Genomic DNA, 22,279 nt, shown 5'->3' with positions numbered 1-22,279 from the left:
CATAACTGGACTGATACAGTTTAATGGCGTTTACAGTGCTGCTGCCTTCATATCTAAAGGCATAATCCTATGGTGCAGCATGGGGCATGTTTTTATTTGTTTTTGTACGAATTGATAAACACAAGTATACAGAAGTAACTACGAATAATTCAAATGTTTGTTTTGTGTAATGCTCTGAGGAAATAGCCGTCACGTTGCGTTTCAGTATAGAAAAAAAATTGTATTATATTGAATCCACAAATATTGTGAAAGTGTTTTTAATGCCTTTTAAAAAAAAAATTTCTTTCTTCTTTTTAAATGCACACCCCCGGTCCAAAGTTTGGAATCACCTTGCCGCCTTCTGCTTGTCATCAAACAATTCACACGTGGTCAAAGCACAGGGTCATCTTTTATTAAAGGAGATTTTTATACATTTTGCCATGCAGTAATTAGAGCACTTTTTATATGTAGTCCCTAATTTCAACGTTTGAGCCAAGTGAACCTAATATCAAATTTGTATTTAGATGGATGATTACATTTATTTAGCGCTTTTCTAGATAGTCAAAGTGCTTACAATGATGAGGGGGGGGACTCGCTTCAACACCTACTCTTGTCCAGCAGCAACTTAGTTTTCCCATCCAAGTATGAACCAAGCTTCAGTCTTTTGTCAGGAGCTGGGTGCATATTTTGGTTGCATTCTTTTTGCCTGCAATGACTTCCTGATGTCTGTGACCTATCAACATCATCAGAGTCTGAATATCTTATTTTCTGGTTGTCTTTCAATTGATACTAAAACTCTTTGCATTTGAATGGATCTATATGGGAATTCAGGGGTGGGACTAGATTTAGCTGTACATTAAACTGGTACAGTATGGAATACATTTTTTGGCTAAATGGCTTCAAGTCATCAAGCCTCAAACTGTCATGCTGCTGCCAGATATGCAGTAGGTTCTACAAGAATAATTTATCTTGATTAATTTTGCTGTTCATCTCAATGAAAAAAATATTCAGGAGAAACAACCCTTGATGTAGCTATTGTACATCTAGCGGTCATTTTAGGCTGGTTTGATACCTTGGACTTTTCATGACTTAAAGCCATTTAGCCAACAAATATGTTTCATACTGCATCAGTGTAATTCACATCTAGTCCCACCCTCCAATTCCCATAGAGATCCATTCAAATGCAAAGAGTTTTAGTATTGCTTGTAGGACCACTTGAAAATAAGATCCCCAGAATTAAATTTGAAATCAGAAATTCTTAACTCCAAGCCAGCTACTAATTTCAGAAACATCAAATTTTGATATTGAAATGAGGGATACGTATCCACAAGTAGTTTATAAAGAAATTATTTAGTAGTGTGGGTGAAGGTTTGAATGGAGTCTGTGCTTCAATTGTATATATTTTTACTGATTGTAAGGGAGGTTACATTTGTTACAGGAGCACAGTTGCTTGGTGTAGTAGATTTTTTACACTGGAACTGTGAGGGATGGTGCTGTAACTTATGAATGGCTGACCCCCAAGTACTTGTCTCTGTATTAGCTTGTTAGTGTGGTAGTGGTTATATTCACCTGGTAAATAGAGGCAGTCGGACACTGTGGAAGCAATGGGCATTGGGGGTTCGTATCAGTCTTGTGAGGCAACAAGTCATGCTGTGCACAGGACGGCGCTCCAATAGGTATAGAACAACAGCTATATATTGCTCTGTCTCAACAAGGTGAACAGAAAGTGAGGCTGCATTATTTATAGCACTTTTAATGTGAGGTCTTCAATTACAGCACTTGTTGACGTGTATACCAACACATCAGCTGATTTGTATTAACTACAAACAAACAGGAGATGGGAAGCCTGCATCATACTACTGCTTTTGTTATTTAAACTTTTTCTGCATGCCTAAATGTGTGGCTTAGACAAGTATAAGCAAGCCCTTATGATGTCATGGCTTTAAATGATCTGTTGCCCAAAACGCCAGCAGTCAAGGTTTCTGTCAGTGAATTTTGGTGCATTTATGTGCACACAAGTATTTGACTTTAATTTCTGGTCGGGAAGGATCTTTGTCCAGTTTTATTTCAAATTATATGTTGGCATATTTTAAACCTGACTATTTAATCAAATGTCTCTATACTGTATTCGTAATCTGTTAATGGCTTCCACTCCAGCAATGTTCTTGGTCATAACAGCATTTTTATAGCCAGCTTTGTTGCAGCTGTATCTTCCAGACATTCTCTCTCCAACTTAAGTGAATATTGCACTTGACAGCTTGATGAAAGAGAGCTTGGCTGAGTAATAGGTGTGTCCAAAAATCTGTTGTGGTAAATCCCATTGCATTGAATGGTGATAAGGCAGTACGGGATGTTTTTGAACTGAATCAAGAAAAATGAATTTCTCAGCACCAAAGTAATCACTGGAAAATTAGGACTGAATTTGTTCAAAAATACTTTAATACTGACTAGTCCTCTGTTTTAGACAATACACTGGATAATTTAATCATCAGTTTGTAAAATACATTGACAGTATAATTTAATCTCTTTTAGTGGATGATGAATTGAGCAGTTTTCTTCACTGTGTCTAAACTGGCACTTCACATGCAGTGTTGGTTATCATGTCCATGCCATGGGATTAATTTAGTTACTAACTCCTGGGTTACCACCACTAACTTTTTTGTTTGGTAGTGTATGGCGAAATATTCCATTAGCTGAATGTAGTACAAATCTGATGGATTTCTCTGGTCTTTACATGTTACATGGCTGACACTTTTTTTCCAAAGCGACGTGGAGTAAAGGGCATTGCTCAACTCCATTTAACTTCGGGTGCGTGAAGTGTGTTAATAATATGTTGATCAGCCTTGTTTGTGCATTCCTCCTGGCAGCACCAGCAGACTCTACTGAACCAGCTGAGAGAAGTCACTGGAACCACAGATGTCCAGCTCCTACAACAGGCCCTGCAGGTACCGCAATGTCCAGTACACCTAGATGCACTCTGCTGTCATATAGTAACACCTTCCTCCTTTCCTGATTGCTTCTTCAAGTTGTAGCATGCATGTGGAATTAATGTATAATGTCAAGATGTTACGGAATGGCTTGTGAAAAATGTCAATCATATTATTTATTTAATGTGAATCAGACATTTTCATTAAAATAATCCAGTCTTGTCAAAACACAAAAACAGATCTTTGTAATGTTTAAATACCTCTTACACAATTGTTTATGCAAATAAAACCATATAGACCACTATAAGGGGTGATGCATATAAAAATTAAAGTATGTGACCTGAAATAACAACTAGTATAAAATGAAATAACAAAATAGCTTCAAGCTGTGTGCGATTATATGGCTCAGTATGCTCGAAGCGCTAGAATTGGCTGTGTTTCATGATGGCGGGTAATGTTAGTTTTTGCTTTATTTTTCCTTGCGTCTCATTAAAGGTCAGTAATGGTGACCTCGCAGAGGCTGTGGCCTTTTTAACTGAGAAGAACGCCAAGGTCCCCCAGCAGGATGAAACCACATACTACCAAACAGCGCAAGTCGGGAATGACCGATACATCAGCGTGGGCAGCCAGGCTGATACAAGTAGGTATTGCTTCACTGTAGATCAAGTAGCCTGCTCTGTTGTGATGCGAGTTTCTGCAGTTGTCAAAGTCCCAGAGTATTAGATTTCCCCCCCAGTCCCAAATGAAATCGTGAATCATTGCCCCTTGATAATCTAGCTGAAAATGATCAAATTAGGCCCAGATGAGGCGAGCTTTTGAAACCTCCTTTTTGCAAACTACTTTTCCTTATTGGGCACTAGTAATGAATCAAAAGCGACACAACGACACAAAGTGCTGTGTGTGCTGTTTTTTATTTTTTTATTTATTTACCCCCCTCCCCCCATATTTCAAAATGTATCCTTCAATCACAGGTAGTATGTCATATTCGGGTATGGATTTTTTGTCCGCAACTGAAATGGAAAACCTAATTCAACAACTGTTTGGTTTAGATGGCCAAGAGGTGGGGTAATGTTTCTTACTTTGTGTACCTTTGAGCAAACCCAACATTCATTAGAAGACTATTGCCACAAGTCTGCAGCTGCTGCACACAGCTGAGTTCATCCTGCCAAGGTTACGCTGTCCTCAAGAGTCCATTGGACGAAATGCTGCTGTCAACCTTCTTAAGGACGTGCCGAAAACCCGAGGCCTCTTGTTGTCTTGATTGCAGTTATTCCTGTGGATGTCAACATGAAAGTTTTGTGAGGCTCAGATTTTGCTGAAACTCTTGTACTACAGTGTGGCATATGGAGTAGTGCACTATGGGTGCTGTGAGAGAGCTACAGCTTCTCATCTTGTTCATATGTTTGTGTAATAAGTTTAGTTCTTTGTGTAATATCACCCTCCACAATAAACTGATGTCGTTTTAAAAGTCAGTATCGTCCGTAACAGGGTGGATAAATTCTTTAAATGTTTTAGGCATCCTCCAGACCTGAACCGAGAAAATGGCTACAAATGGGCAATACCAGAATAAATGAGAAGTAGTTTCAGTTTCTTCCTGGCAGAATCTACACTGGTTAGACTGTTCAATACCTCATGTTTAGCATGTTTAGTTTTTTTGTTGGTAAAAATGTATTCATTAATTTAAATTGAAAGTATCTTCTTGAAGAGTTTTGTGGTTTTATATATGAGCTTAAATACTTGGTCCCAATTGGGCAATACAAGGTTCTCCCAACTGTAATGAAGTCTATGTGGAGTCGCTATCAATGATTTAGACTTAAGGTAGAATGTTTAAATTAGTTTTATTTCTTAATCTTTTTTTAAACAGTTAAAATATTTAATACTTGTTCGACAAACTAATAACACAGCCATGTCTTGGGAAAGGCCAACATTGTGGTATATGGTCACCTGCTAATGAAAGGAGGAATGGAATTACACTTTGAATCCTGGGGCCGTATGTATAAAGCCACTGAAATTACTCCTAAGAATGGTGTCAAACTTTGATTAGGTCTTACTTTTTAGTGATTATTTTTAACTTCTAAGTGCTATGCATAACAGCGCTAAGGTTTTTAGCTAAGAGTAAACTGCATTCTTAGGTGCTGATCTCAGTTTAATTTACAGCACACTCAGGCACCGTGAAGAACTACAATGATGGCCAATAGCAAGCCTTCATAAACAGCCAGTTACATGAAATGGAATGATTAGCACTTTGCTCGTGCCTCCATTCAGTTTGAGGAAGATGCGTTTATAATTATAAGGGACTGCGTCTTTCTTGTCACAAAATATTGTCCCACCGTGCAATTTTAAACAGGAACAATTAGCATTGTGCTAGCATTCAATTTATATAAAAAATGTACAGACACAAAGTGGATTTTGTCCCATGTTACAATTCACATTTTCAAATGAATGTCTGCTAAACATATCACCCCTAATTATTAAGAACTGTAGCATAGACTAGAATATAACATGGTGTCTTAAGATAATAATAGATTCAACAAGGCAAAAATCTAACTGAACGTAGAAAGAAATGAATGCTTCAAGTGGGGCAAGTATGAAGTATCGGGTAAATTAAGCCCCACATGAATTGGCAAAGACAAAAACAATGCAGGGCAAGAACTATTAATTCCTCCCTCCCTTCCACTAAACGAACTCCAGACGAATGTAAGGAGAGATTGCACAACGTAGTCTACTTTGCACAGCATGAAAAATGGGAGATTTCAAATTACATTGAGAATCTCAGACCCACTGGCTCTTTCTAACCTCAGAATAGGACCCTTAGAGCTATGCTACGCACATGTGCTCTCAAGAACAACCTGGGGAAACCCTGTAATCCTCATGAAAGCCGCTAGGTTCTGATTGGTTCCGAGATTGGTAGGGAAGTCAATTAACTAAAAACTGTCAAAGCCTTTATAGTGACATGTATGGCTCTACCTACTAATTGATTTATTATTATTATTTGGCATTATTGCGTGCAGTAGGAGAATGTACAAAATACAACCTCCAAATGTATTGGAGCAGCAATGCCAATTCCTTTGTTTTTGAAATATACTGTATAAATTTGGGGTTGAGATAAAAAGACAAACACGAGACAAGAATTTCAACTTCAGAAGTTCAGCTTTTATTTCCTGGAATTTACACCTAAATGTGTTAAACTACTTCGAACATAGCACCTTTGGTATCAGACCACCCATTTCTTAGGTGAGCAAAAGTATTGGAACAGAGAGTATTTAAGTAAATTAAAGTAAATAACTTAATATTTGGTTGCATATCCCTTGTTTACAATAACTGCATCAAAACTGTTGCACTCTTCATTTGTGATGCTTTTACTGCAGCCTCTTTCAGTTCTTGTTTGTTTCAGGGGGTTTCCCTTCAATCTCCTCTTCAGGAGGTATAAAGCATTCTCAGGTCTGGTGATTGACTTGGCCAGTCTTAAACCTTCCACATTTTCTCCATAATGAAGTCCTTTGTTGTGTTGGCAGTGTGTTTTGTGCTGCATGATGAAGTTCCTTCCAATTAGTTTGGATGTATTTCTCTAAGTTGGCAGACAGAATGTTTTTGTAGACTTCTGATTTCATCCTGCTGCTACCATCATGAGTTAGCAAGCCCAAGCCATGACACTTCCTCCACCATGCTTCACAGAAGATTTGGATCGTAGCAGATCCCTTCTTTCTCCACACTTTGGCCTTTCTATCACTTTGGTAGAGGTTAATCTTAGTCTCATCAGTCCATAAAACTTTGTTCAAGAACATTTGTGGCTGATCTCTGTACTTCTTTGCAAATTGTTATCTCGCCTTCCGATTCTTACTACTGATGAGTGGTTTGCATCTTGTGGTATAGCCTCTGTATTGCTGCCCTCCAAGTCTTCTTCGAACGGTTTATTGGGGTACCTTCACCCCTGCCCTGTGGAGATGTTTTTCTTTACAGCTCTCACAATGTTTCTGTCATCAACTGCTGTTGCTAAAATTTGGATCATGTACATCTTTTGACCTCTAACTCAATTTTCTTCAGTTTAATGCATAAACAAAGGAATGTTCCAATACTTTGGGAGGGGACTGACAGGTTAGGCTTGCTGTGAGGGGGTTCAGGGCTCTTTGTGAAGCTGCTTTGTGACAATCTTGTGTTGTAAAAAGGACGATACAAATAAAGCAATTGAATACAAAATAAAATGTAATTGAATTACAAGATCTGTGACAGATAAAATATCTCAATGGTGAAGACGCTTCTTTTTCGTCTCAGACATTTCCAATATGGAAATACACACACCACAGCCTCTGCTGGCAACTCCTAACCGAGTTAAAACACCTCCCGAGCGGTCTTAAATAGTTTAGGGACTAAGACCATTCTTGACACACAAGAATGTTTCTAAAATGCACTCATTCTTACTTCTACAATTAAGATCAAAGTTGCGTCATTCTCAGAATTCTGACGCACTTGAGACTTTAATTGAGCACTTGGGTGGCTTTATACCTACCTGCCCTGGTGTCAGGGTTCCCAGCTCTGAAGCTCCTTTATGTCAGGGCTCATTAGGCAGACTCCTACCACTACCGTTATCCTCCTCTTCTCTGCTCAGCACCAACTCTGTTGTTGTAGGCCTACAGTGAGGAGAATTGACACTGGATCATGGATGAGTTGATCGGAGGAATATGCAAGCTTCAATGAAAGAAGTTGAAGTGAGCTTCTTGGATGCTTATTTGGTGCGGGGGTCTCTACGGAGGCTTCAGTTACACTCTGAGAATCTTGCTTTCGTTTTCCCTCTTTTTTTTTTTTTTCTTGTAACAGGAATTGAAAACCGTCCGATAATTCTAACAGGGTATTGGCAAGTTATAACAATGTTCTTCTGTAAAGCTGGAGATATGTACAGCATGCTTGGTCTTGTTGAATTTCAAAAGTCTATCCAGTGTTTTAGAAAGATCATACAGAGACTGGTTTGTGAAAGCTGTTTCCTGGAATTGTTTAGAATATGCCTACCTTGCAGTGACTCTGTGTTGGCTGAATGAATGATGAATCTTAAAATGTTTTTTAGGATGGTAAAGGCTGCCTGTCTTTTACAATTTTGACATTAGTAACATTTAAATCTTGAGCATGACCTGAGTTGAAGCATGTCCGTGTGTCAGAAGTCTTGTTTATTGTGACAAATTGTCAAATGTGACATGCCGAGCAATATAGTGGAATATAGTGGCTGTCTGCTGGATGTGTGAGAACGTGTTCTTTCAGATGTCATTGATCTGACTGGAGATGACAAGGACGACCTTCAAAGGGCCATTGCGCTCAGCCTGGAGGAGTCCAACCGGGCCTTCAGGGAGACCGGGATCACGGACGAGGAGCAGGCCATCAGCAGGTGAGAGACCAGTGCCAGGTTTCTCGTTCTCCAATGTACTATGTTGTGGTGTGTTCTGGTCAGTGTAATTGTTCTGTCATTCTGTTTGTGACTAAAAAAAGCTGTCACCGCATCATGCCCTCATATGTAAAGCAGCAGCCCAATGTTGCTAATTAAGGTCTAATAACTTGTGTAGAGCAGGGGTCATCAAATCAAAACTGCTGGGTTTCTACCCTCCCTTTACCTGGGAGTCACATGTGAAGACAATCTAGCCAGTCAGTAGCACTAATTGTTCAGCTAATTACCTTGCAGAACGAAAAACCAGGGCCAGATTTAGATTCAAGCTTCAGTATGTGCAGTAAATTCTGTTGGGGATTTGCAGAGTCCTGGAGGCCAGCATAGCAGAAAACAAGGCCAGCCTGAAGCGGACCCACACGGAGGTGTGGAGCGACTCGCCCAACCCCCATGAAAGGAAGCGATTGGAGAACTGTCCTGTGGGCCTGAAAAATGTTGGAAACACGTGCTGGTTCAGTGCTGTCATCCAGGTGAGAGACCCAAACCCCGGTGTATGCAAGTGCCACCCAGGTTTAATTATATTTGAGGCAATGTGACTGTATTTTTTGTTATTTATCACGCAGGGCACAAAATGTAGCATAGTGTAAAAATTCAGTGAAATTCCACAGCAAACTCTGGTAGTTACTCTCCTGAGGAGACTGGACTGAGGCCGTTGCAGTGCCCTCATCCAACAATTATTCTGAACCACCAAGTGGACTAAATATAAGTGTTGAAAATTTAAGGAAGTTGCCACAGTTATTTGTTTTTTATAATGCTGTGTGTGCACATGGTTTATAATTAAATTTGTGCATAAGCATGAATGACAGGAGGCTCAAATGTTCCTAAATAGACTGATGACACATTATGTCTGAAATGGAGCTGCATTGCAGAAGAAACGGGGCTGAAAAATGATCGAGGATAAGTGCACAGAAACATTGCTGTACTGTAGCTTTAAGTGAGGGAGACATTGTATGATGTAATGCATACCTAAAAGCCCTGTTTGAAAACAATCTGCCTTGTTGAGATATGTCCAGGGAACACAAACCCAAGATATGCAGTCACATGCTGTTTGCCTACTGGGTGTAATTCAATTCTTTAAGGAGGCAGTGCATATTTACCAAGCTGCCTGACGGCTTCCTTTTAGTACACACATTTCTTTTGAAGTATATTTTAATTTGTCAACAAGATTAGATTTTTAACTGGGCGACAACATGTATTTTTCTTGTTTTGATTGATTTAAGAGTTTTTTCCTGTTAAAGCAAATTTATCAAAGCTATTTATAGTACACATTTGTAGGTGTGATGTGTCTGATTGTAGTTAATCCTGTGGACACGTCTGTCACGTCAACATGAAAGTTGAGTAAGGCTCAGGTTTTGCTGGAACATGCTGGTATATTTGGAGTAGTGCACCAAATCTGTGCTGTGAGAGAGAGGTGAGCTGGCACTCCCTGATGCAAGAGGCTGCCAGGTCTTGGGAAGGGCCGGTATTGTGCTACATGGTCACCTGCTAATGAAGGGAGGAGATGAACGCAATGGCACTTCGACTTTTGTCTTAAATAGCTTAAATAGCTGTGGAATTTATCAGTAGATTAGCTTTGATTTGATATTGCTTGTGAGCAATTGTAGGCCATTTAAATAGGCTTGTCAGAGCGACGCTAGCGTATATTAGACCCGCGAAAGTTGTCATTAGTCGGTAAGTGCATCATTCTGACCAGGGGCCTCATTTATAAAACTGTGCTTAGGATTCATGTCAAAAGGTTGCGCAAGCATGAAACCTAGGATGTGCGTACGCAAAACAATATTCTGATTTATAAAACAGTGCATACGCACGTCCCACGCCAGTTTTCCTTTATAAATCACAATCAACTCTAAATGTGGCGCAACTTTGCCAACTTCATGTCCCGCCCACAGTTGCCTATAAATAGGCAGTGAAACACCCCTAATGAATATGCATTTCACGAAGACGACAATGGCAAACGCTGAAAAGAAGGCCAAGAAAAGGGATTTCAGCCATTTGATTGCCTCTGAAAAGCTACAGGTGTGGGAATTATCCTGATTGATTGTAAATGACGAACAGTTCTGCACAACGAATGTGATGATGACGATGATAATAATAATAATAATAGTAATACACGTTATTTGTCTAGCACCATTGAAAACACAGTTACAAAATTAAGAGATAAAACGAACAAAAATCCATAACAATAAACACATTATAAAACATAATATATGAATATGATAACAATATATGAAACTATGCACTCGTATCTGCCCGACTGACACATTGTAAACGGCATCAGTGCAGCGCAATTTGTCCGACTGTTCACCCTATTATTTATGAGAATACATTTAATAACATGAAGTATTGTTTAACAATTCGTCTACATATTTGAGGGATTCTTTTACAACAACATCTCCGTTCATATTTATCATCCTAAATCATATTTTTTGGGCACTCCAGGGAGCATCAATCAAGCAGCTGTTTGTTTATTCGTTGTAAGAGAGGCTTTTATCCGTTTTTGCAAATTAACTCTTCATATATGATACGTGAGAGGTAATATTTAATTACATTACATTACATTACATGGCATTTAGCAGACGCTCTTATCCAGAGCGACGTACAACAAAGTGCAAATTAAAGACAAGAACAAGTGCAGAGGACCTGAGAGGACAGTATAGTTCCGAGTCCTAGTGTAAACGTGCAGAAAATCAGCAACAACAATCAATTTCGATTTATTTTACACAGTGGTATCTGTTGTGTATCATTTTCGACTTCTCTCGTCGCCAAATGTTGTGTTGCACTTAGGAAGGGAGAGAACCCGTATAGCGAGATTCAACAATACAACACTTTAATAAGTATAACAGGGACGAAGCACGTCCTTACAGCAGCCATACCCAGCCACAACTCCCGGCAAATCTTTATACCTTTTTACATCCTGTTTCACTTCCCGTTTTCCTGGTCTTACGTCACGAGCATTAAAGGCACAGTTTCTCATTTCTCCAGTTAATGTGCGTACGCATGGGTCAGAGTTTCCGTGGAGAACCGCACATTTTCCCGTCAAGTTCGTTTTTTATGAATGCCAAAGTTTGCTTAGAAAGTGGCGTACGCATTCTTTTGTGCCTACGCAATGTTTATAAATGAGGCCCCAGGTGTTTAGTATCGCTGCGGACTTTCCTCTAGACGCGGTAACGTTGATTTTTAAATTGCTCATTTGAACAGCAAGGGTTAGGGCTTGAGCCAGTTTGTTTGTCTATTACCTGTTAATCACTTCTACTGGTTGCATACCAGTAGAGTGATTGAACATTTGTCTTAAATAGCTTAAATAGCTGCGGAATTTATCAGTAGATTAGCTTTGATTTGATATTGCTTGTGAGCAATTGTAGGCCATTTAAATAGGCGTGTCAGAGCGACGCTAGCGTATATTAGACTCGCGAAAGTTGTCATTTTCACAGGCCGCTTGGCACCTCCCCCTCTCCGAACCTTCACCTCACGCTCATGACTACTGTCTGTTCTGGCTCCACGGTGGTGGAACGAACTCCCCGTTGAGGTCAGAACTGTAGAATCTCTCCCCACCTTCAAGCGCAAGCTGAAGACACACCTCTTCAAGCAGCACCTCTCCCCATCCCTCCCTACCTCCCTGTGAACCTTAATTGTTGTCTCTGTGACTTGCTTTGTGTATCGGTATCCTTATCTTTCATGTACAGGTAGCAGTTGAAATTGTACTTCCCTCTAGGGTCTTTCAGCGAACTTATCCCTGGTTATGGGTATGCACTTTGTTGTACGTCGCTCTGGATAAGAGCGTCTGCCAAATGCCAATAATGTAATGTAATGTAATGACTTCTGATGTCGGGGTCCCCCCCCCCCCCCCCCCCCGGGCTGAGAACCAGCATGGACCCTCTGTCAACACTGACCGCTATGAGCATGTATGCTTGCACATGTGCGTACATATACAGTCCCCTCAAAAGTTATTGGAACCGCAAGGTCAATTCCTTTGTTTTTGATGTACACTGAAGACAATTGAGTTTGAGGTCAAAAGATATACATGAGATGACGGATCCAAATTTGAGCTTTTGTTTCCTGGTATTTTTATCTAGATTTGTTAAACAACATAGAACATATCACCCTTCGCATCAGACCACCCAGGTTTTCGGTGAGCAAAAATATTGGAACTAGGGATGTGACAAATCGTCAGTTTTTGTAACCGGTTACCATCCCATTTTTTAACCGGTTAACTGATATTGCTTATGACCGCTAGGGGTCGTATCTTTTCTTTTTTCTTTTTTTAACTGGATTACTGAGAAATTGTATTGCATTTTCAAACTTTATTTTGGGCCATCTCAATAGTTAAATGTCAGCATTCAAATCAGCCTAATTGCCAAATTAAATATTTACATTGACATTGTGCAGTTTAATCTAGCGTATATTAGACTGGCGAAAGTTGTCCTTAGTCAGTAAGTGCATCATTCTGACCAGGTGTTTAGTATCGCTGCGGGTTTTCCTCTTGACGCGGTAACGTAGATTTTTTTAAATTGCTCATTTGAACAGCAAGGGTTAGGGCTTGAGCCAGGTTGTTTGTCTATTACCTGTTAATCACTTCTACTGGTTGCATACCTGTAGAGTGATTGAACATTTGTCTTAAGTAACTTAAATAGCTGTGGAATTTATCAGTAGATTAGCTTTGATTTGGTATTGCTTGTGAGCAATTGTAGGCCATTTAAATAGGCGTGTCAGAGCGTCGCTCCGTCCCAGTTTGTGATGTTATGTTTCACCCCATCCCAGTCTGCTCTCTCCCTCGAAGACCCCCCCGCGACGTGGGCCTCCACGGCGTCGGAACCCCTCAAACCTCAGCTATCCCCCGCTGACACCCTGTGAGGACTTTGCTGTCACAGGGGGACTATGGAACTGCCAGTCTGCCACTCGGAAGGCTGACTTCATCCCTGCGTATGCCTCCCTCCAGTCCCTACAATTCCTTGCCCTAACTGAGACCTGGATCACACCTGACAACACCGCCACTCCCGCTGCCCTCTCATCCTCCTTCTCCTTCTCGCACACTCCCCGGCCTTCCGGCCGTGGCGGTGGTACTGGTCTTTTAATTTCCCCCTCGTGGAAATTCTCTGTTCTCCCCCTCTCTGACCTGTCCATATCCACTTTTGAATTCCATTCTGTTGCAGTATCCTACCCTACTAACCTTTTCATTGCAGTTATCTACCGTCCTCCAGGGCCCCTGGGAAACTTCCTTGATGAGCTAGACACCCTTCTCAGCTCCTTCCCTGAGGATGGCACCCCACTGATTCTCCTTGGAGACTTCAACATCCACCTAGAAGCCTCCCAGTCTGCTGCCTTCCTACCGCTAATCCACTCCTTCGGCCTCTCCCTGCAACACTCTCCTCCAACCCACAAGGCGGGCAATGTCCTAGACCTTGTCTTTGTAAGGAACTGCTCATGCTCCAATTTCAGGGTTACCCCTCTGCATACATCTGATCACCACTTCATCTCATTCTCCCTCCCTCTTCCTCCCCATCCTCCTCCCCCTCCTCCCTCCCACACTTCCTCAGCCCGCCGTAACCTCCGCTCCCTCTCACCCTCTTCCTTTGCCAGCACCGTCACCGCCTCACTCCCCCCTCTCGAATCCTTCTCCAAACTCCCCGCTGACTCTGCATCTGCCACCCTCCTTTCATCTCTCTCCTCCGCCTTTGACTCTCTCTGTCCCCCTGTCTCAAAGCCACCTCGCACATCCCCTCCCAGTCCTTGGATATCTGACACCCTCCGTACCTCCAGGGCCAGCCTCCGTGCAGCGGAGAGGAAGTGGGGGAAATCCAGAGACGCTTCCGACCTCATGACTTACCAGTCTCTCCTGGCGGCATTCTCTTCCGATGTCACTGCCGCCAAAGCAAAATACTATCAAACGCAAATTCAGAACTCTGCTTCTAACCCCCGGAAACTTTTCTCCATTTTCTCCTCTCTCCTCAACGCACCGCCTCCTCCTCCTCAGTCCTCCTTCGCTGCTGATGACTTTGCTGATTTCTTCGATGAGAAGGTCGCAGTCATCCGCAGATCCTTTACAACCGCCCCCCCCCCTCACTGTGCCCTTCCCCCCCTCTAGGCCCATCCCTTCCTTTTCCACTTTCTCCCCCCTTACAGACTCTGATGTTTCTCAACTCCTGCTCTGCCACCGCCCTACAACCTGTGCCCTTGACCCTATCTCCTCTTCTCTTCTCCAAACTATCACACCTGACATTCTCCCATTTGTCACCTCCCTTGTCAACTCCTCCCTGTCTTCCGGCTGTTTTCCGGCATCCTCCAAGAGGGCCCACATCACTCCGCTGCTAAAAAAGCCTACCCTGGATCCCTCCATCATCCAGAACTACCGCCCGGTATCTCTTCTTCCTTTCCTTTCTAAAACTATAGAACGAGCCGCTTCTACTCAACTTTCTTCCTTCTTTTCTAACAACAACCTGCTAGACCCCCATCAGTCTGGCTTCAGATCGGGCCACTCGACAGAGACTGCGCTCCTCTCCGTCAGTGAGTCACTTCATGCCGCACGAGCAGCCTCCCTCTCCTCTGTCCTCATTCTTCTAGATCTCTCTGCTGCCTTCGACACTGTGGATCACTCCATCCTCCTGTCTGCCCTGTCAGCAACGGGCATCTGTGGCACAGCCCTGGACTGGATTGAGTCCTACCTCTCTGGTCGCTCCTTCCAGGTTGCCTGGGCTGGTTCGGTATCGACACCTCGGCCCCTCGCCACAGGAGTTCCCCAGGGCTCAGTCCTTGGCCCGCTTCTTTTTTCTCTCTACACTCGCTCCCTTGGCCCTGTGATCACTGCACATGGGCTATCCTACCACTGCTATGCGGACGATACCCAACTCTTCGTCTCGTTCCCGCCGTCTGATACGCAGGTTTCAGCCCGTATCTCTGCTTGCCTGAGGGACATCCAGAGCTGGATGGACAACCACCATCTAAAGCTCAACCCAGGTAAAACTGAAATGATATTCATCCCTGCTAATACCTCTCCCCATCTGGATCTCTCCATTTCCCTCGGGGATACCACACTCACGCCGTCACCCAGTGCAAGGAACCTCGGCGTGGTGATGGACAGCAGACTGTCCCTTTCCGAGAACATTGCGGCGGTGACCCGGTCTTGCAGGTTCTTCCTATACAACATACGGAGAATCCGCCCCTTTCTCACCCCCTACTCGACCCAGCTCCTGGTCCAAGCGATGGTTCTGTCCCGCCTGGACTACTGCAATTCCCTCTTGGCTGGCCTCCCAGCGTCTGCCATCAGACCCCTCCAACTCATCCAGAATGCAGCAGCTCGTCTGGTCTTCAACCTTCCCAAATACTCACACGTCACCCCCCTGCTTACTTCCCTCCACTGGCTGCCTGTCATGGCTCGCATCAAATTCAAAACATTGGTGCTAGCCTTCCAAGCAGTTAAAGGGTCTTCCCCAGCTTATCTGCAAAAAATCATCAGACCCTACACCCCTGCCAGACGTCTTCGTTCAGCCTCCACAGGCCGCTTGGCACCTCCCCCTCTCAGAACCTCCACCTCACGCTCACGACTACTGTCTGTTCTGGCTCCACTGTGGTGGAACGAACTCCCCGTTGAGGTCAGAACTATAGAATCCCTCCCCACCTTCAAGCGCAAGCTGAAGACACACCTCTTCAAACAGCACCTCTCCCCATCCCTCCCTACCTCCCTGTGAACCTTAATTGTTGTCTCTGTGACTTGTGTATCAGTATTTTAGTTGGCTAGGTAAGCAGTGTTTGGATAGTTAACTTTGGTGACTTTTGCTCTGTTTGTTTGTTTGTTCAAAAAAATAAAAAAATAAAAAAATAATTGGCCCTTGTCCTTATCTTTCTTGTACAGGTAGCAGTTGAAATTGTACTTACCTCTAGGGTCTTTCAGCAAACTTATCCCTGGTTATGGGTATGCACTTTGTTGTACGTCGCTCTGGATAAGAGCGTCTGCCAAATGCCAATAATGTAATGTAATGTAATGTAATGTAATGTAATCTCACAGTTGCGGAAATCTGTAGTTTACGTCCAAGCGTGCTGGTTGATCATGTTTAATTGAAGGTGAAGTAAGTGCCATGGCTTGGGCTTGCATGGCTGCTTCTGGAGTGGGCTCACTAATCTTTATTGATGATGTAACTCAAGATGGAAGCAGCAGAATGAATTCAGAAGTCTACAAAAACATTCTCTGCCAACTTATGGAGAAAACCCCCCTGTAATAAGCAACTGGAAGAGGCTGCAGTAAAAGCCTGGGAAAGCATCACGAATGAATGCAACAGTTTGGTGATGTCAATAGGCCACAGGCCTGATGCAGTTATTGCAAGCAAGGGATATAAATATTAAGTGTTATTTACTTTCATTTATGTAAATACTCTCTTCCAATACTTTTGGTCACATAAAAATTGGGTGGTCTGATGCCAAAGGTGCTGTGTTCTAAGTAGTTTAACACATCTAGGTGTAAATAACAGGAAATAAAAGCTGAAATTCTGAACTCTTGTCTCATGTTCATCTTTATCTCAACCCCAAATGTATTCAGTATATTGCAAATACAAAGGAATTGGCCACACTGTTACAGTACTGTTTGAGGGGATTGTATCTACTACTATTACTATGACTGATGTTGTTACTGCTATTCCGGAAAAGGTTAACAGTGCGGTATGTACACGCATTACAAAGTACAATTGCAAAATTACGGTTACAGAAATACACAGTAGCACATAAGTGGCTGGTGGATTCATTATGGGGGGGGGGGGTGAGTGTAGTCTGTTGATATGCGGTAAAGAGTTTAATTTTGGCCGGGGCAAAGGGTGTTGAGGATCCTGACGGCCTGGGGGAGGAAACTTGCACAGTCCTTTTTTCAGACAACAGGAGAGTGAAAAGACTGTCGGTACCATCAATATACACTCAGTGATGACTTTATTAGGTAGACCTGTACACCAGCTTGTTAATGCAAATATTTAATCATGTGGCAGCTACTAAATGCATAAAAGCATGCTGACATGGTCAAGATGTTTTTCAGACCAAATGTCGGAATGGGGAAGAAAAGTGATCTAAGTGACTTTGACCATGGAATGATAGTTGGTGCCAGACAGAGTGGATTGAGTATCTCAGAAACAGCTGATTTCCTGGTATTTTCACGAACAACCGTCTCTAGAGTTTGCAGAGAGTTTGGGGTGAAACGCAAAAAACATCCAGTGAGCAGCTGTTCTGCAGGCAGAAACGCGTTGTAAATGAGAGGGGTCAGAGGGGAATGGCCAGACTGGTCGATGCTGACTGGAAGGTGACAGTAACACAAATAACTACAGTGGTATGTAGAAGAGCATCTCTGAACATACAACGCATCACACCTCTTAAGTGGATAGGCTACAGCAGCAGAAGAAGAAGTTCACTGAGTTTATATCCTGCTATCTTGGAATTACTTACTTTCCTTATCTTTACACAGTTTAGTAATAATGTGGCCAATGAAGTCTTGGGAGCCTTGCCCCCCCCCCCCCCTGTTCTGGGATGCTTCAGGTCAGCCTGTGATTTCTGCCCATCTCTTTGCAGTCCCTATTTAACCTGCTGGAGTTCCAGAGGCTGGTGCTGCACTACTCTCCCCCTGCACGCGTCCAGGACCTGCCACGAAACCAGAAGGTGAGCCCTGCTTTTGCATCTCCTGTGGCAGCATCAGCACTGTCTTCTCGCTGAGCCCTAATGACGTCCATGTCCACTCTGCGGAGTGGCCAGAGGTCTGGGGGGTGGTGGGGGATGAGAAATCAGAATTCTATCTGAGATTAATACAGCATTGGAAATTGACTTAGAAAACATTGGGCATGATTTTGTGCAGCACCCTGTGCCCTAATACAGGTGGTATAACATGAAAAGTGGCACTGCACAAGAGCCTGAAAATCATTTTATATGACATTACATTACATTATTGGCATTTGGCTCTTATCCAGAGCGACGTACAGTTGATTAGACTAAGCAGGAGACAATCCTCCCCTGAAGCAATGCAGGGCTAAGGGCATTGCTCAAAGGCCCAACGGCTGTGCCGATCTTATTGTGGCTACACCGGGATTAGAACCATCATCCTTGCGTGTCCCAGTCATGTACCTTAACCACTACGCTACAGGCCGTCCTACATTTGGAATGAATAACTGTTTTGCATGGATAGGACATCACAAAAAAAAAAAAAACACATAGACATGAATTATTCAAGTTGTTTTCTTTTCAATACAAACATTGCAAAACAATAAAAAAAGAAAAAAAACCCATTAAGTCACTAACTTGGCCATTTATATAACACAGTCACATTTGATATCTATGGACTAGTCTGATTAAAGGCAGAATCATGAAATTTTGAAGCAAATAGAACGAATACCTCGGGTTTTATGATTTCTCCCACCACACCCCAAAATGACATTTTGTTTCAATGCAAATTTAACGGTATATGCCATTCTACAGCTTAAAATTCCTAAGGTCATTGGATCAGATTGCTAATTTAACATTCTCAAACCCCACATTTCAGTGTTTACCACTTTATTGTAGCCTATTTGGGAAAAGTGATTGTGTCTTTAAAACAACAGGAAGAACCAATAAAGTAATTTTTACTGCTGAATAACACACGAAAGTCGTAGCTATTCACTAGTCTGCCGAATTTACATTAACTAGTTATGTTAACTATCTAAGTAATATTATAATGGGACTCTTGGGAGTTTCTGGAGGGGACTGTAGTTAAAACAGGAATTTGTTAACTGCTGTTGCTTACTCAATTGTGTAGAGGAAAGAAATGTTTGATTATTGTCAATTTAAGGACCAATATCAATTGAATACAGGCTAACAACAAAGATGGAACCGTCAGTGAAAATCCAAGTGAATCTAGGTTTGTGGTTTCATAAAGAGACATTAACATTAACATTTTGGACCTTCAGGAACACAGGAACCTGCCCTTTATGCAGGAGCTGAGGCACCTTTTCTCCCTGATGGTGGGGTCCAAACGGAAGTACGTGGACCCCTCCCGGGCAGTGGAGATCCTAAAAGACGCCTTTAAGTCTAGCGACTCTCAGCAGGTAAGCCACTCGCCCTCATCATTGTCCACTTGCAGGGCCCCAACCCCTCCCCTGGCTGGCTTTGCTGACTTGGTGGAACAGCTCTGACCTTTTTCTCCTCACTCACTCCTCTCTGTTACACAGCAGGACGAGAGTGAATGCACACACAAACTGCTGGTTATGCTCACTGTCCCACAGCAAGGTGTGAGTGAGGGCACACTCAAACTGCTGGTTATGCTCACTCTTACAGCAAGGTGTGAGTGAGGGCACACACAAACTGCTGGTTATGCTCACTGTCTTACAGCAAAGTGTAAGTGCACACACAAACTGCTGGTTATACTCACTGTCTTACAGCAAGGTGTGAGTGAGGGCACACACAAAAACTGCTGGTTATGCTCACTGTCTTACAGCAAGGTGTGAGTGAGGGCACACACAAACTGCTGGTTATGCTCACTGTCTTACAGCAAAGTGTGAGTGCACACACAAACTGCTGGTTATACTCACTGTCTTACAGCAAGGTGTGAGTGAGGGCACACACAAACTGCTGGTTATGCTCACTGTCTTACAGCAAGGTGTGAGTGAGTGCACACACAAACTGCTGGTTATGCTCACTGTCTTACAGCAAGGTGTGAGTGAGGGCACACACAAACTGCTGGTTATGCTCACTGTCCCACAGCAAGGTGTGAGTGAGGGCACACACAAACTGCTGGTTATGCTCATTGTCTTACAGCAAGGTGTGAGTGAGTGCACATACAAAATTATGGTTATACTCACCCGCTCCTCACTGTTTTACAGCAGGATGTCAGCGAGTTCACACACAAACTTCTGGACTGGCTGGAGGATGCCTTTCAGATGAAGGCAGAAGAGGACAGGTGAGTGAACCACTACCTTTTTTCAAATGAGATTTTAAATAATGACTGACTGAAAATAATACGATTGACTTAATATCTTTTTTCCTAATTTTCCTAATAGATTAATGCGTTTCCCTTATGTTATTGTAGTGTTTTGTTCCAAGAGACTGATACAGTAGCATTTTAGCTAATCTTTCCTTTTGTCATTACTTTACAAATTACCATTAGGTCATTAGTTTATATTCATTTTTTCCAAGTGAACATGCTTTTACAACACTAATGGTTTTTACTGTCGGGTAAAATGCTCAATTTAACAATGCACATTCTGAACATCGTCACACATGCGCAAATGCCATTGCTCTCATTTTCATGTTATTATATTTTTCTGTTGTTTTCTGCAGAGAGGGAGAGAAGCCAAAGAATCCGATGGTGGAGCTGTTCTATGGTCGCTTTCTGGCTGTGGGTGTCCTTGAAGGTAAGGAGGGGGTGGGGGGATTGCACTTAACTATTCCTTCCATGTAACTGGTGGAATATCTTTGCCCCAGGTAATGAAAGTGACCTTGGATTAATGAGATGGTGCAACACGAAAGGCCTGGGCTTCTTTATTGATCTCTGAAAACCTTGATGTCTGATTGACACTAATTATAATGCCTCACAATGCTGTCTCTGAGCCATGACACAGTCACAAATGTGTATGACTGCAGCCAGGCATTCATTTGACTGAACTCTGTGTCACTAATAGACAACTGTAATATTCTGCTCTGGTGGTTCTCACTCATTTAGCCAAAACTAATATTCTATCACTACAATAAATAGTTGTCTTAACAAGTGTTTTTACTTATTGTAATAAGACTTAAGGTCAAAATATGAGCTTGTTTTAAGTTACTGTTTGCTTGACAAGTGACATTCTCACCCCATTGGCTAATCTTGAAATGAGTCAAACTTTATCACCTCAGTGGCTGTTTTCTTTGTCTCATTTAGCAAAAATGTAATTTTTTAAAAAAGAGATTATATAAGACTAGGATACTTATTAAGATTGACTGTTGTTTTTTTCCAGTGTAGTTTGTAAGTGTAGGAATTTTGCCTTGCCTCTGCACTTTCTTCATGAGCACATTTGTGTTTGACCTGCTAGCTGCATTTAGGAAAAAACAATTAATTGTGTGTATTTGCGTGTCCTTCCAGGGAAAAAATTTGAGAACTCAGAAATGTTCGGTCAGTACCCTCTCCAAGTGAATGGCTTTAAGGATCTGCATGAGTGCTTGGAGGCGGCCATGATTGAGGGGGAGATCGAGTCCCTGCACTCGGAGAACTCTGCCAAATCTGGACAAGAGGTCAGCATCAAGTCACACACTATGTATCCATACTGGTATTGTGCCCCATGTGGTTTAGTATAAGGCAATTTTCCCATGTCAATAGCTGAAATATGTATGTATGCTACCATGTTGTACTTTCAACTGCAGTGACTGGTTATAAAAGGCCAGTAATTAAATTAATTGTGTTGTATTATTATAATTTCTATATTTGATTAGGGCTTTGTATTAGGGTATGTAACAATATGCGGACAGGTATGTGGGTCCATTTGCCCTGACCTTAGACCAACTACTTTAGTGGCAGCAGCTAATCCCTAATCCATGGGCGAGTGGTCTGGGCCTCTGTAGACCAGGCCTGGGCTGCCGGCTGTTTCCTGTTCATGGCTGCACTACAGTACCGATGGAAAGATGGTAATAGTTCCGCTGTGTGACCAGCGGCGTTGGGATGTTGTGTGGGGGGCTGAAGCAGGTCATCTTATACTGATAAATGCTTGACAACTAAGAAGCTGCCTTCTGACATTATCAGTCCTCAAAGGAGAGGACAGGAACTGAGACTGTAAAACGCTCCTGGTATTCTGTTATGCATTAGTCTGAATAACTCACAAAATATAATATGTATACGTGATAGAACACATGCAGTTTCCTAACACAGCAAAACAAAAACATTTTAAGAAATATTTTTTATAAATTACAAAAATATTTAAGTATTTAAAACAAAACATAAATGCAGTTACATGTGTGACAGATATACAAAAATAAAACTTTG

At 42.3% G+C, this 22,279-nt stretch overlaps 1 protein-coding gene across 4 annotated transcripts in view; it reads left to right on the top strand.

The window, feature by feature from the left end:
* Nucleotides 1-22,279, top strand: part of usp25 (ubiquitin specific peptidase 25) — a 42,446-nt gene that overhangs the window by 1,629 nt on the left and 18,538 nt on the right. For 3 of the 4 annotated variants that reach the window (XM_061248533.1, XM_061248531.1, XM_061248534.1), the window contains exons 2-10: nucleotides 2,847-2,924; nucleotides 3,402-3,546; nucleotides 8,157-8,280; nucleotides 8,642-8,804; nucleotides 17,872-17,958; nucleotides 19,236-19,373; nucleotides 20,148-20,224; nucleotides 20,605-20,678; nucleotides 21,386-21,534. In XM_061248533.1, the coding sequence (XP_061104517.1) occupies nucleotides 2,847-2,924; nucleotides 3,402-3,546; nucleotides 8,157-8,280; nucleotides 8,642-8,804; nucleotides 17,872-17,958; nucleotides 19,236-19,373; nucleotides 20,148-20,224; nucleotides 20,605-20,678; nucleotides 21,386-21,534 (1,035 nt within the window). The remainder of the gene's footprint in view (nucleotides 1-2,846; nucleotides 2,925-3,401; nucleotides 3,547-8,156; nucleotides 8,281-8,641; nucleotides 8,805-17,871; nucleotides 17,959-19,235; nucleotides 19,374-20,147; nucleotides 20,225-20,604; nucleotides 20,679-21,385; nucleotides 21,535-22,279) is intronic. The other variant, XM_061248532.1, reaches the window with a different exon arrangement.

Source organism: Conger conger, chromosome 7 (assembly GCF_963514075.1).
Source record: "Conger conger chromosome 7, fConCon1.1, whole genome shotgun sequence".
NCBI classification, from domain to species: domain Eukaryota; kingdom Metazoa; phylum Chordata; class Actinopteri; order Anguilliformes; family Congridae; genus Conger; species Conger conger.
Note: the sequence above shows the minus strand (reverse complement) of the source record. Positions and strands in the feature narration are given on the sequence as shown.